At 41.9% G+C, this 15,436-nt stretch overlaps 1 protein-coding gene across 1 annotated transcript in view; it reads left to right on the top strand.

Moving 5' to 3' along the window:
* lmnb2 (lamin B2) overlaps nt 1-15,180 on the top strand; it is a 42,677-nt gene extending 27,497 nt beyond the window's left edge. The window contains exons 5-13 of the mRNA XM_070960990.1: nt 980-1,078; nt 2,774-2,845; nt 3,163-3,288; nt 3,475-3,695; nt 4,210-4,435; nt 4,738-4,845; nt 6,286-6,405; nt 11,111-11,188; nt 12,063-15,180. Of these exons, the coding sequence (XP_070817091.1) occupies nt 980-1,078; nt 2,774-2,845; nt 3,163-3,288; nt 3,475-3,695; nt 4,210-4,435; nt 4,738-4,845; nt 6,286-6,405; nt 11,111-11,188; nt 12,063-12,098 (1,086 nt within the window). The 3' untranslated portion in view covers nt 12,099-15,180. The remainder of the gene's footprint in view (nt 1-979; nt 1,079-2,773; nt 2,846-3,162; nt 3,289-3,474; nt 3,696-4,209; nt 4,436-4,737; nt 4,846-6,285; nt 6,406-11,110; nt 11,189-12,062) is intronic.
* Nucleotides 15,181-15,436: the final 256 nt, after the last annotated feature.

Consider the following 15,436-nt stretch of genomic DNA (forward strand, 5'->3'; position numbering starts at 1 on the left):
ATTGAGGAAGATCTTCGTGTGTGTCTTTCTTCAATTCCTGCAAGAATATCAGCTTTGTATTCAACTGAACAGGCCCAAGTTTCACACTGAGTAAGTAAATTGAGACTAGATTTTCATTATATTTCATTATATATACTTTTTTTTTTGTTTGGTGGTATTCCGTGTGATTTTTCTAATGTAAAATATGTGCCGTGGCTCAAAAAAGGATGGGAAACACTGCTCTATAGCAAGTGTCTATCTGGCTTATTTAGCAGCACTGGAGCAGTGTGTGGGGTGTTGTTTCTGGTTTAGAACTGTGTTGAACAGACAGTGGTGTGTAACCCATGTAGTAATATCCTTTTCATCTTGGTTTTTAATGTAGGTGCCACCTGAGGGATTGAAGGTCACAGTTTTGGTTTTCGTTCTCCTGATTCTCTCAAACTAATTTTTGGTGATCATATGAATTGTAGATGGTGACTGAATTCCTATTGGGTCTTGAAAAAACTGTTCAAGCTGTCAGACTATTTGCCCACACAGTTTTTCACAAAGTCATGAACCTCCTTCTGTCTTTGCTTGTGAATAACTGAACCTTTAAAGGATACCCCTTTCATACCCAACCATGATGCTGATAGCAATTAACCTATCTGTTAACCTGCCACCCCCAAATTATCTGTGTAATGTTGCAAACAGGTGTTTTATTCCACAGCTTTTCCAGTCTTATGTTGCCCTTATCCCAATTTTTTTGGAACATGTTGAATATCACATTTCGGGTTGAATGCATGTACAAAAAACAATGTATCACTTTGAACATTAAAATCTTGTCTTTTTACTGTATTCAGTTGCATTTTGTTTCATTTAGGTTTTACATAGCATCCCAACTTTTTTGGAATCAGGATTCTGCATCCAAAGCAGAGCAATTGTTTTCATACCAAATGTGTTAAATTTCTGTAGCATTCAGAATTTCTCCCAGTTGCACTCCCATCTTTCTTCTTGTGTTCAGGAGGTACGTGAGTCTCGGCGTCGACAGGAGCAGAGAATAGTGGAGGTGGACTCTGGGGTCAGACAGGACTATGAGTTCAAACTGGCGCAAGCTTTACAGGTATGTTCAGGGATAAATATACAGCGGCTGTCACATCTTCTGGGGTAGGGCTGGGCAATAAAAACAAGATGGATAGATGAAAGAAAAAGAATGCCACTATGTGTTTAATAAGGGGCTCAGGAGGTAGAGCGGTCGTCCACCTATAGGAAGGTCGGTGGTTCAATTCCTGGCCTCGGCAGTCCACATGCCGAAGTATCCTTGAGTAAGATACGGAACCCCTAAACCACCCCCGATGTTGTGCCATCGGTGTATGAATGTATAATGCTCATAATCAGCAGGTACCTTAGCTACCGTATGTGGTCTTCAGACTACAAAAAGCGCTACACAAATACAGTCCATTTACCATTTAATATGAAATTGCAATATATTGTTATTGCTTGACAAGAGCAACAGTTAATCACAGATGCAAAAGCAAGGGCCATTATTTGTTGCAAAACATCTCTGTATACACGAGAATGCAAAAATGATTCCAAATGTTCAGGCAAGCATTCCGTGCCTGTAAGTGGCGATTAAGAGTAGAATGATGCATGAAATAACAGAGAACATTCTGCATGCGTCGTGAGATTTTTTTCCCTTTGATGTTAGCAACTTAAAAACACAAACATTTGTAGCTAATTATTTGTTTGTAGTTATGTAACACCTTTCTGGCACATTGCCTAGCAGTGTTAACCAAATGTAAATTAACCAGTATGCTCATGACACAAAGCGACAATGGGCATGCACAAATTTGTGGAATCATCATTTCCCAAACTCTTCATTTTACATGTGCGCAAAAGAAAAATCTTTATTGACCTTAAATTCCATTTACATGTGAATGAGAGGCCCAAATGCAGAGAAAAATGTTGGTTTTGAAAAATATCCGTATACATGTGGTCAAGGCCTTAGAGATTGTTATTTACATATAATAACTCCATGAAAGTCAGTGTGGCGTATACGGAAACCACAGCACTTTCAGTGGACTTCTTAATGCTGTCGTCAAGTTGCTGCCACTGGTATTTCTGAAGTAGCCAATCTAATGAGGATATCCCCTGTTTGTGCAATCAGTCCAATTTGTGATGTGTTTTGTCATTAATAAATTTGCTAAAATATGTCAAACACACACAAACCTTTAGAGTATGTAGGTGCCAGACTGACACAGACAGATAGGCATGTTTCTCTGTTATCATGCTTGTATTGTTCAGAAGTGCCCTAATGGTCATAGTTAGGGCATAGCCAATTGCAACTTATCAATTAAAACTATTTGATTAGAATCAAAATTTAATATAACAAAGTAGCCAGCCAGGCTGGCAGTCGGTGCTTATGGAGAGCTCTGATTTCCCTCTTCATGTGGAAATTTTAAACCTTTAAGTGTGCTTCCCCATGTTACAGTATTAGAAATGTATCTATGACCATCTTCTTATACTTGCACATTACCACAAGTTATTATCATGTTTGGTTCGGCCTTTGAAATACTTTTACTCACTGTGAATGTGATAATTGGCAAAGTGTCTGCAGGTCCGTAAAAGTCTTAAATATATTCAGTTAAATTTAAGAACTTCCAAACTGGTCTCTTTTTGCCAGAATTATGCATATCTGATGACAGAATCCAACTGAAAATTTCTTAAGGCAGTATGAAAATGAAGTGTTTGATATGCACAGACATTTTCAATTTTTGTTTGACAATTAGCATCAATCAGGTTTGTCTGATCCCACCAGGACCTAAGGAGACAACACGATGAGCAAGTCTCTCTTTATAAGGAAGAACTGGAGCAAACCTTCCAGGCCAAGGTGAGAGACAAATATTTTTTTTTTTTGTCTTCGGACTCTGACTCTAACACATAGGGCTCTATTTTTGATTCTGTCGCTGGTGCGTCGTAGGGCGCGCACCCCACGCAGTGGTATTTTCTTGCAGCAAGCGGACCTGGCTTTGCACTGTGCTTGCGGCGGAATTGAAAATAGAGCCCATGGTCTTCCAAGGGAAAAAAAGACTTTGCCAGTGTCCCATTTTTTTCCCCGGGGAAGTTGGCTGTCCTTGAGCGGAGAGTCTGCTGCACACTGCTCGAAAATGCATGAAGAACTTTCTCACAAAATCTGTCTCCCTCTAGTTGGATAATGCCAAGGTGTCCTCGGAGATTAATGACAAGGCAATAAGCACAGCCAGGGAGGAGCTGCTGGAGTCCTGTACAAGAATAGAGAGCCTTGGATATCAGCTGAATGCCCTGCAGAAGCAGGTACTGCTTAATGAGCACCTATACTTGTAAATCTTGTAGGTACTTTTGCCTTTTGTATTGCTAATTAGCTAATTCATGGTTATGCTCGTTGGATATGTGTGTGTGTGTGTGTGTGTGTGTGTGTGTGTGTGTGTGTGTGTGTGTGTGTGTGTGTGTGTGTGTGTGTGTTTGTATTTGTATTTGTAGTTGGCTGCCTCAGAGGATCGTATCAGAGAGCTGGAGGAAATTCTGTCAACAGAGCGGGACAAGCACCGCCACGCTATCGAAGGAAAAGAACAAGAGATGAATGAACTGAGAGAGAGGATGAATGCACAGCTCAATGAATATCAGGAGCTGTTAGATGTGAAGCTTGCCCTAGATATGGAGATCAATGCATACAGGAAACTGCTGGAGGGAGAGGAGCACAGGTACAATACACAGACAGCGGCTTATCAGATGGTTGGTGGCGCAATCCCTAGTCTACTTGTCAAAGTATCCATGGGGAAGATACTGAACCCCCAAATGCTGTGCCATTGGTGTGTAAGTTTGTATGAATGGTTAAGGCTTGTAATGAGAAGGTGGCCAAGCCACCATCATACAGATGTGTGTGTGTGTGTGTGTGTGTGTGTGTGTGTGTGTGTGTGTGTGTGTGTGTGTGTGTGTGTGTGTGTGTGTGTGTGTGTGTGTGTGTGTATATATGTGTATGTTTGTGTGTGTGAATGGGTGAATGCAGACTTGTGTTGTAAAAGTGGTCATCAGAGTAGAACAGGACTATATAAGTACAGCCCATTTACAACTTACACACTAACAGGCCTAGGATACATGGTGTGACAGAGAAGTCAGTCCCAGATTTGAAGTTTGATCGTGCCAGAGTGGTGTTATTTTTTGGAGTTGAAATGTGAATTAGTGAGAGTTTAGTTGATGCTGTTGTGCCTTTTTCAGACTGAAGCTGTCCCCCAGCCCATCGCCTCGAGTCACTGTTTCTAGGATAACAGGATCTTCCTCCTCCCGCTCCTCCAAGAGGAAGAGAGTCGAGGCTAAGGATGTCCCAGAGGTGGGAAGAGTGGAGGAGCAACTGCTGGTATCAGAAGAGGCCACAGGAGCAGTAACCATATCACCCACTGACATGGATGGAAATGCAGTCACACTGACAAATGATTCTGAGCTGGTGTGTAAGACTGGACTAAGACAAGAAATACAAAACTGTTCCATATTTAGTCTAGTCTATGCAGACAAAAGCAGTTGGTTATTAGTAGCATCACATATTATGTATAGCACATTTTTACTCAAATTATTTATCGCTTTATTAATTTTGTAAATATTCTACAAGACTACAGTAAATGCTGATCATGTAAGGTAGACAAAAAACCTCAGCCTACTGAGGTCTGCAATACATTCATCAAAAATGTGTGAATGTATAGGTTTGTGGTTAACGGTTAAGATTCTGTACTTTTTCCTTGTGTTTTGTAGGACCAGCCTTTGGGCAACTGGAGGTTGAAGAGACAGGTTGACAACGGGGATGAGGTCATCTACAGGTTCTCCCCAAAGTTTGTCCTTAAGGCTAGACAGTCAGTGACGGTGAGAGATATTAAAGTAGAAGATAATGTGTGCGTTCTGTTTTGTGCCTTGTGTTTTTTCCAAAAGTTTCATGAAAAGGATTTTATTATTCTTCACTTGTATAATTTTATATCCAGGCTTAAAGGTTCAGTTCATCCAAAACACACACAGTAAAATATTTTCGAGAGCTGCAACGATTAATTGTTTAGCTATAAACTATTAAATTAATCATGACTAGGTAAGTAATTAATCAGTTTGAGTAATTTAAAGGAAAAAAGGTCAGAATTCTCATTTCAGGTTCTTAAATGTGGATATTTTTTTATATTATTTACTCTTCTATGGCAGTAAATGTATTATCTTTTGGCTGTGGACAAAACAAGACATTTAAGGACTCCATCTAGGGTTTTGGAAAACACTTACTGACATTGTTCACCATTTTCTGACATTTTATGGACCAAACAATTAATCGAGGAAATAAAAGATTAATTGACAATAAAAGTAATTGTTAGTTGCAGCCCTAATATTTTGTCACATTTCATGCAAGTGATGGTGTCCTCGTGTTTTTAAAATTTCTGCTGCCACCTCTGTGGATGTGAAGGGAACCTTTTGAAAAGCGAACATTTGAGATTCAGCAGGAATGTCTTCCCAACCACAACCTCACACAGGATAACTTAAGAAGTAGTGCTGGGAGGTACCACTTCTGACAGTGTTGAAGCTAAAGATAAATGATTTAAATGATAATGTTGACACTGTCTTGATTTTGGCATCTGAGCTAATGTCAGTTTCACAGACTTGACAGGACTGACGGGGGGTGGGGGGGTGAGGTTAGGCTGAGTTAGGGAGGTGAACAGTGATCAAAGAAAACACAAATTCATTTGTTATAGTGACCCCCAATTTCCACCAGGCATGTAACGTCCGCGTTCTACCTGTGACGCGTATGACAGAGCTGATCACTGCAATTCTAGTCAGAGTGCATTTCCACCGTGTCAGAAGCATATGTACGCTCTGACAAGTCTATTTTTGATGGACGACGTGTCACAGTCTAAGTGCAACTTACCCGTTCAAGCCAGGTGGAAATCCTGGGTTAGACTTACTCTGCTGACTGCGGGGTCAATAAATATACATAAAAGCAAATTCACTTTTTGTGTTTTGTCATTTTAGTGTGGAATATGTAGTATGAAAGTCACAGTGTAAAGTAGAAAAATGACTGACTATATATTATTGATTGCAATTTGACATGAAGAGTTTGTTAAAGGTCTGTAAAACTACACCAATGAACAGTTTCTTTGACTATATATGATAAGACTTTATTGATTCTATGCTGGGGAAATTAAGTTGTTGCAGACAGCAAGAATAAGAGACAGGAAAAAACAATAAAAAGATACAGAATAAAATCGATATCTATGAACATATTCAAGAGTATAGAAATATGATATATTTACCGACACTGTGTGTATACAGGTGTGGTCTGCAAATGCTGGCATGGCCCACAGTCCACCATCTGACTTGTTGTGGAAGAGCCAGACTTCTTGGGGCACAGGAAATCATATCGTTACCACTTTGATCAATGCTGAAGGGGAGGTAAAGACATCCATGCTTGACTAATTAGATCTGCTTTCTCTTCATTTACATGTTCTTGATCTGGTGAGTAGACGTATAGATGTCAGTGTTTCCCACACGTTCATTTATTTGTGGCGGCCCGCCACGAATAAATTTTAGCCGCCACAAATACATTTTTCGGCTTTTGACTCGACCTCGCCTCCGGACTGTTTGCTTTGAGAATGTCGCGTGTCGTTACAATTCTGGCGCACTGGGTGGCGGTATGCATTGTAAGGCCCCTACACATGATCAGCGGTAAAAACGCTTTGCGCCGGCTGCCCCATTTTTTCCCTATGGAGAGAGCGCTGGCGCCTGACTAAGCGGCACCGCTAGCCTCGGCGTGGCGCACCGCTCGGATCTGCCGCTTACCGCTGCGCTCAAAGTTCAAATTACTTGAATTTTGACCTCATTTGCCGCTGACCTTTCAAAGCGCAACCAATAAGATAACAGCTCCAGCAGCGTTTACGAATTACCGTTAAGCTAAATACAATGCTAACGTTTGTCTGTTTGCATTTCTGTCTGTCTGTCTGTCTGTCTGTCTGTCTGTCTGTCTGTCTGTCTGTCTGTCTGTCTGTCTGTCTCACTCACTCTCCCTCTCTTGCTCTTCCTCTCTCACCCAACCGGTCGAGGCAGATGGCCGCCCACCCAGAGTCTGGTTCTGCTCGAGGTTTCTGCCTGTTAAAAGGAAGTTTTTCCTCGCCACTGTCGCCAAGTGCTTGCTCATGGGGGAACTGTTGGTTTCTTTGTAGATAAAAGAGCTTGGTCTGTACCAGCTCTATATGGAAAGTGTCCTGAGACAACTTCTGTTGTGATTTGGCGCTATACAAATAAAATTGAATTGAATTGAATTGAACGTTAGCTTAGCTGTTTGTGTACGTTCGCTATTCCAGGCAGACACAGTGACTTCTGCGTCTGCCTGGAATAGCGACTACTACTACTACTACTGCTACTATGCTACTGCAAGGGCCTTCTTTTGCGACAAACTCAGATACATTGTGTGTAATAATTTACAAACAACGATTAGCTTTCCGGAGTGAAAGGAAGTACTTGCGTTGCCTAGCAACGGTGAATTGCTCGCACTTGTTGATGACGTATACCTGAGCTCCACCGCCTCCGCTCAGCGCCTCTGCGCCCTACCTGGCGGTGAGCGAAGAGCAAATTTCTTATCATGTGAAGGCCCCTTAACGCCGCCTCTAAATTAATAAGACGCGGAAGAAAAAGTCGTGGTGGAAGAGGCCTGGCTCGAACGACGAGGGTAAGACGTGCCAGTACAAAGTGGTCAAATAAGCCCAAAAGTGGTCCGAACAACTCTAACTCATTATGTTATATCAGCCTGTGTCTGTATCATACCTGGAAGCTGAGACATGTGCAGAGACATTAACTGTTAGTGTATGTTAGCCGACAGGCATCAGAGCTGCTGCCGTAATCTTAATCTCTGCTCATTAGTAATTAACTTGGATGTTCACTCCTTTACACAGATGAGTATAGAAAAATATTTTCTAAAGAATGTTTTTTGCCCTATAGAGAAGACAACAGCAAAACACAGGGTCAGTGGTTTTGACCCTGAGTGGCTAAACATGCCTCAATGCCCCCCCCCCCCCCCCCCCCCCCCCCCCCCCCCCCCGACCACACCACCACAAATAGATCCTTGACCTGTGGGAAACACTGGATGTTATGTGTTACATGTTGTTCCCATGTGTTATGCTTGGTGAGGCCACTGCCACTACCCAATCCGAGTAGCTGCCCAATCTGGATAGCACATGTGTATAGTATGGCTGTCAACAAATATTCTACATTCAAATTGTAAAAAAAAAAATCAATACATTCAAATGTGAAAATTAATATTCAAATCCGGCTGCCGTGTCTGCATTGATAGCGCTGCATGGTGGACAGGGGTCACAAAAGCAGTTTTCTTATCCAGTAATTACTTTTTTGTTTAAGTCTCTCCTGTCATAATATCCTGTGAAGGTGTTCACTGAGTTAGCTGTGAAAACATCAAATATTCTGGCTCCATGTGCCAGTTCCCCTGCTGCTTCTCTCATGTCCGCCCTCTCTCTCACTCCTCTTCTGATTCAGTGAGAGAGTTTAAGAGTTTATTTCAACCAATCCAGAGTTAGTGATGATTGCTAGAACAGTGGATAGACAAACCAAGAAGGTTTGGGTGTTTTAGTTTCTCCGTTTGCCTGGGAAACAAGTCTTCCAGGATGCGTGGACCTTGGCAACTGCACTCACTTCACTTTCAGTGATTGAAAATTAAATGTAGGTCAAGCTGAAATTAGCACATAATTCAACTCCCCACAGAGGATTTGTTCATTTTGTAATGTGTAGGTGTGTAGATCTTTTAAAAGACAAAATAGTATGTCTGTTGTTGTATTGATTGTATTGTATAGGATATAGGATTGTATTGAAAATAGATATTTGGATATTGATAATGGTTTGATCCATCCATCCATCCATCTTCTCCCGCTTCATCTGGGGTCAGATCGTGGGGGCAGCAGTCTGAGTAGGGACGCCCAAACTTCCCTCTCCCCGGACACTTCCTCTAGCTCTTCCAGGGGGATCCCAAGGCGTTCCCAGGCCAACCAAGCGACATAGTCACTCCAGCGTGTCCTGGGTCTTCCCCCGGGCCTCCTCCCGGTGGGGCATGCCTGGAACACCTCCCTAGGGAGGCGTCCAGGGGGCATCCGATAAAGATGCCCGAGCCACCTCAGCTGACTCCTCTCGATGTGGAGGAGCAGCTACTCTACTCTGAGCTCCTCCCAGGTGACAGAGCTCCTCACCCTATCTCTAAGGGAGCACCCTGCCACCCTGCGGAGGAAACTCATTTCAGCCGCTTGTATCCGGGACCTCGTTCTTTCGGTCATGACCCAAAGTTTATGACCATAGGTGAGGGTAGGAACGTAGATTGACCGGTAAATCGAGAGCTTCGCCTTTCGGCTCAGCTCCTTCTTCACCACGACAGACTGATACAGCGACCGCATTACTGTTGCCGCTGCACCGATCCGCCTGTCAGTCTCACACTCCATCCTTCCCTCGCTTGTGAACAGGATCCCAAGGTACTTAAACTCCTGCACTTGAGGCAGGAACTCTCCCCCAACCTGGAGGGAGCAAGCCACCTTCTTCTGGTTGAGAACCATAGCCTCGGAGGGCTGAGGTGCTGACTCTCATCCCAGCTGCTTCACACTTGGCTGCGAACCGCCCCAGTGCATGCTGAAGGTCCTGGCTCGAGGAAGCCAACAAGACAACGTCATCCACAAAAAGCAGAGACGAAATCTGCCGGCTCCTGAACCAAACCCCCTCCGGCCCCTGGCTGCACCTAGAAATTCTGTCCATAAAAATAATGAACAGAACCGGTGACAAAGAGCAGCCCTGCCGGAGTCCAACATGCACCGGGAACAGGTCCGAATCACTGCCCCTCTCTTTACCCGAGTGTCCAAGACACGCTGCCAAAGGTCAGATGATACGACTACGAAGTCGATCATTGATCTCCGGCCTAGGGTGTCCTGGTGTCACGTGCACCTTATGCTCGAACATGGTGTTCGTTATGGACAAGCTGTGACTAGCACAGAAATCCAATAACAGAACATCACTCGGGTTCAGATCGGGGAGGCTTTTCCTACCAATCACACCCCTCCAGGTATCACTGTCACTACCCACGTGAGCATTGAAGTCCCCCAGCAGAACAATGGAGTCCCCGGTTGGAGCACTTTCCAGTACCCCTCCCAGGGACTCCAAGAAGGCCGGTTACTTTACACTGCTGTTCGGCCCATAGGCCAAAACAACAGTGAGAGACCTATCCCCGACCTGAAGGCACAGGGAAGCGACCCTCTCGCTGAGCAGGGAGAACTCAAACACATGGCGGCTGAGCTGGGGGGCTATAAGCAAGCCCACACCAGCTTGCCGCAGGCAACTCCAGAGTAGAAGAGAGTCCAGCCTCTCTCAAGGAGTTGGGTTCCAGAGCCCAGACTGTGCGTGGGGGTGAGCCCGACTATCTCTAGCCGGTACCGCTCAACCTCCCGCACTAAGTATAGCCCCCCCCCCCCCCCCCCCCCAGCAAGGTGACATTCCATGTCCCCATAGCCAGAGTTGTCATCCAGGGTTTGGGTCGTTGGGGCCCACAACTGCCACCCATAACACAATGCACCAGCCCCTTCTGATCTTTCCTGCGGGTGGTGGGCCTACGGGCAGGCGGGGCCACGTCGCTCCTTTGGGCTTCGTGGCCTGCAAGCCCCAACCGCAGGCCTGGCTCCAGGGTGGCACCCCGGTGACGTCAATCCGGGCGACATACGCTTCCTTGTTTGATTCTCTGTCATAGGGGCCTTCAAACCGCTCTTAGTCTGACCCGTCAGCTAGAACCTGTTTGCCTTGGGAGACCCTACCAGGGGCATTAACCCCCGGACAACATAGCCTCTAGGATGGTGATCCTATGTGTTTTTTTAAGGGAATATTCAAACATAATTTGTTGCCAGTTGTCAGATACTCAGATTGGGTAGTGATATGCACTTATTGTAATTGTTGTTTGAGTTTTATTGATGGTTGCCATACCTGCTTATAGGTGCATTACTGCCACTTTCTGGACTACAGTGTGAAGAAGTAGATTGGCAGCTTTGAAATATATTGGGGTTTTTTTGTTTTTCTTTGTTGTGTCTGTGTCCTGCCTGAATCATTTGACCTGACTGTCCTGCAGGAGATGGCCAGAAGGAGTGTAACAAAGACTCAGGTAGAGGAAGAGAATGGAGAGGAAGAGGAGGATGTCGCACAAACAGTGAGCATAGTTTTTTTCTTGCCAAATTACCATGTGTGAAAAGTATACAGAAACTGAGTACAATTAGCTGATCATTAGCCCAATCCGCTACCGTCAGTAATCAATACGAACACTCGTAATATTGGACTGTAGACCATTAATCAAACCAATTACTAACAGCAGTCAAACAACCATATCATACTTTAGTAGTTACCTAGTTCTCTGGTTAAATACACATTAAAAAGTGTATGAACAGTATTTGAACTAAATGGAAGCTTCCTGCACTGTCAAGAGAAAATATCATACCAAACTCCCTTTAAGAGATATGACATATTAGTAACTCCTAACACATCCATAGAAACACATTACTGTAGATAAAAGGCATCATATGTCAACAGCCTTTTGGTCAATTTAGTATCAGTGTAATCTATAAAGATCAACTGTGTTTCCATACAAACTTTACAGATTTTGGATTTTCTCTCAACTCCCTACTGGCCTCCGTCAGTTAGGTGTGCTATTTTAGGGGGAGACAACCATGGAAATGAGAGGCAAACCATTTCAAAAATTAAGATTTATCACTAAAGTATGAGCTGGTTGCTGTATCACAGGGTTTCTCAACGGGGTGATACCGCCCCCCAGTGGGTGTTCAGAGAATGTCAGGGGCGCAAAGAGCAAAATAGCTTAGAGGGGGGCATTTTTATAACAGTAACAGTCATTCACCAGCACAGTATTTTTAATAGTCTTCCTTGCCTTGTCTCACAATATCACGCAGTGTTTAGAGCGAGTCAAAGTATGTCAAAGATTTTTGTTTTATTTTATTTTATTTTATTTTATTTTATTTTATTTTATTTGCTTTTCAAATATGATACTCTTAATATTTTTCTCTATTCTGCAGGCAAAGGTGTCATCCAGAGAGTGTGCCATCATGTGAAGCCTTCACATTCTGTTGACTGCTATGATTTCCCTATAATATTTTTTTTTCTCTAGTCACTCCAATATGATCCTGTCCCTTGTCTCGTCATTTAGTGTTTTCATTGTTTACGACAATACAAAAATGTTTGGACAAATAGACATTTCTGGAACAGTATGAATCATTTCCCTAATTACTAGCAATGCCAACGCCTGTGGATCACAGAAAGATGTTGGATCCAAATATTCAGTCAAACTGGGGGTTTCCCAGCCCTACCAATAGTACTTTACATGTCTATGATTCATTCCAGTGACTGTCATTCATTCTGTGGTAGACATTTTGGTTTCATCCTTTATGTACTGCAGAAATCAACTAAAAGAGTCTGTTATTTGAGTTCTCAAGATTAAGGACCTCTGCTGTGTATGGCTATAAAGATATATATTGAACAAATGATGAGCCACTCTTAATTCAATTATGAAACATGTTCATCCATAATGCAGACCTTTCTGACTTAGATATCAGAAAGATGAAATAAAAACTTAATTTCTGCCTTTCTATAATATTAATTTCTGTGGTTACATACATAGATTTTGCCCCATTGCATTTTCCTTGCACATTTTTACTAGTCAAAACCTTGTTGAAATTATGCATTCTTGTGCAATTATGTTGGAACACTGATTTCCTTATCAAAAGTTTGCTAGCAAATCCACTGCTGGTCTGCAACTCAGTGGCAAGTGATGGACTTAAAATAAGATTGTGCATCTGATTTCAGTCTTGGCAGAGCTGAACTAAAGACACTGAAACTTGCTGAAAAGGTTTGGAGAGTAGGAGGTATTACTGTATTTCACAGTTCCTATTACCTGTAGGGGCTCCTTGAAGCAGGACCCACATTTTGACTGACAGCTTTTGATTTCTGAGTGGTGATATTAGCAGTTTTTTTCAAATACTGAAAACTGCTACAAGGTCTGTTGTTCTGCCTTGGCTCTTTGTTGACATTTTTTTTGCCTGGTACCATTAGGGGCACGAAGTGTGAGCCAGTAGTAGTGACCAGTTAATCAGACTCTTCTGAAAACTATATTGGAATTAAAACTTTTAAGTTCACACCAAAATCTAAATTCCTGTAATAAATAGAACTTAAGTACAATCTTTAACAGTGAAGGGGTATGGTAACTTGTTCTTAAAGCCTATCAGTTTTTGTTTTTTTTGTATGATTATTATTATTATGAGCAGCCCATTGCAGTCTTCCGTCTTGCATTGTGTTGCCTGTGAGTTCAGTGTTCACTCATGTTTCAGCTGTGATTCAGTCCACCAACACCTCAATCTATTTGAGCTGAAACAATGAGCAGAAGCTCCACATGGAGCTGCAGACCACAAAGTGCATGCATACAGACTGGGAGAGAAATTTAACCGAAACTAAATTCAGCTGGGGATCGTGTCATGTAATTAGCACTGAACTGTATGGAACAACAGTGCAGACTGGAATCTCTGCCAGTAATGACAACCAGTTGACTCTGTGACAGCTGTGTGATAGGAGCTGGCCCACATACATCACAGATCAGCCACAAAACTTGTTTACTCATGCTTATGTTATAATGTTGGTAGCTCTGTTGTAATGACAGTTACAAGATTTTCTCTGCTGGGATTGTGATGGGACAGACTGGCCCAGTTTCTACTGGCTTGTTTCCCCTTGAAGCATGCAAAGCATGAGTTATAACTGTTGGATGTGTTGTTGGGATTTTGTTCACCAGTTGGGGTGCTGAAATAATTTGCTTAAAAGAAAAGCCTTGGGACTGTTTTTCTGAACCTCACATTAAACTGACATAACATTGTCCCCTTTTAAGTACAAACAAGGTAAACAGTGAAAGCAACACTATATAATCTCTGTCTCTGTATTCTCTGGCATTATTTTGGATTGCAGTACATTGTACAAGGGTTACTTACACAATTTGTGTGCCATATTGGGAAACTAAATTTTCTTATATATGTGAATGCTGTGTGTTACATAGTTAGTTTTTGTTTGTTTTGTTTAGTTTTTTTCAATAGAGTTTTTGTCTGTGTAATCAATTTGTTTACATATTATTTTGTGCTCAGGATTTCTGGGGTGATTAAGGTTGGGTGTTCATGATCTAAACAGAAGCTGATTCTTGGCCTTAATTTTCCAGATTCTGATAAAACAATGGTGAACATTACTGCTGTAGTGTTCTGCTGAGAGTTTAAAGTCTTCATGTGGTCATTTTCTGAGTTTGTTTATGGCATAAAGTGTCTCGTAATTGATAAATGACCAATTTGAAGTCTAGCAGTATTAAATGAACTGTCACTGTTAAATTAATACTGATCTAACTTTGATTGCCCTGTGGAAAAAAACATTGTAAGGCTATGATATACAATGGTAATTCAGTCCTTCCAGGAATTCTCAGTCTTTCGATTCAGACACAAGAAATAATGCATATTAATCCAATCTCTGCAATATTTTCAGAAGCTTGCAATTCTGTTCCAAATTTCTGACTTTTTCACAAAAACTGCTCAATCTTCCAATGCAAATGTAATTTTAATGGAGAAGTAAATTTAATATAGAATCTTTTTTCAAGGCAGTCAAATAAGATTCAATCTCAATAACAGAATTGTTTTCTGAAGTTTGTTTTTATAATAAAACAGTTTACGGCTGATCACAGGAGTATAAAAATAAAGTATAAATCAAAATAAGGCCAAAGTGAATGAACTTCGGAGAGGTTTTTAGACAAGATGCTGCAAATTCAATCACTTTTGGTTGTATTAACCAAAAATAAATAAATACAACTACTATGATCCTGGAGAGACTGTTAGATGACTTGGGTCTGACTACTTCTGCTACAGCAGAGATGGACTGTGACTTAGTGATAGTTCTGTTGAGAACTGTAAACACCCAAGTTTTTAATCACTGAAATGGAGACCTGGTGTTATTCGTGTTGGGGGAAAGCATGCCAAATGTCATTTTTCATTCTTGACAATTCAATTCAATTCAATTCAATTCAATAGTCCTCCTAATAAAGGACTATTGAATTTTCATTCATGACTGTTGAACTACTTTTTGTACACACAATAAATGTTTTACATTTACACTTTTGATAACACTAGTGGTTATTCTGAATTCAGGAAATCATCTCAAGGATCAGATTTCTACATGCACAAGCACTTACTTTCTGTTATATTCATTCACTAAAATGTTCTGACTGTGCAGCTGCCATGATCCAGAGTAGAGAAGCTGATCAAAATGTTGATATGCTTATCTGAGTCAGTCTCAATTATTACATTATGCTCAGTGCAATCCAGCTTTACCAGCAAAAAGTGATTTGCAGACTTTTGAGGTAATAATCACCAAA

The sequence above is a fragment of the Chaetodon trifascialis genome, chromosome 4 (assembly GCF_039877785.1).
Source record: "Chaetodon trifascialis isolate fChaTrf1 chromosome 4, fChaTrf1.hap1, whole genome shotgun sequence".
Lineage (NCBI taxonomy): Eukaryota > Metazoa > Chordata > Actinopteri > Chaetodontiformes > Chaetodontidae > Chaetodon > Chaetodon trifascialis.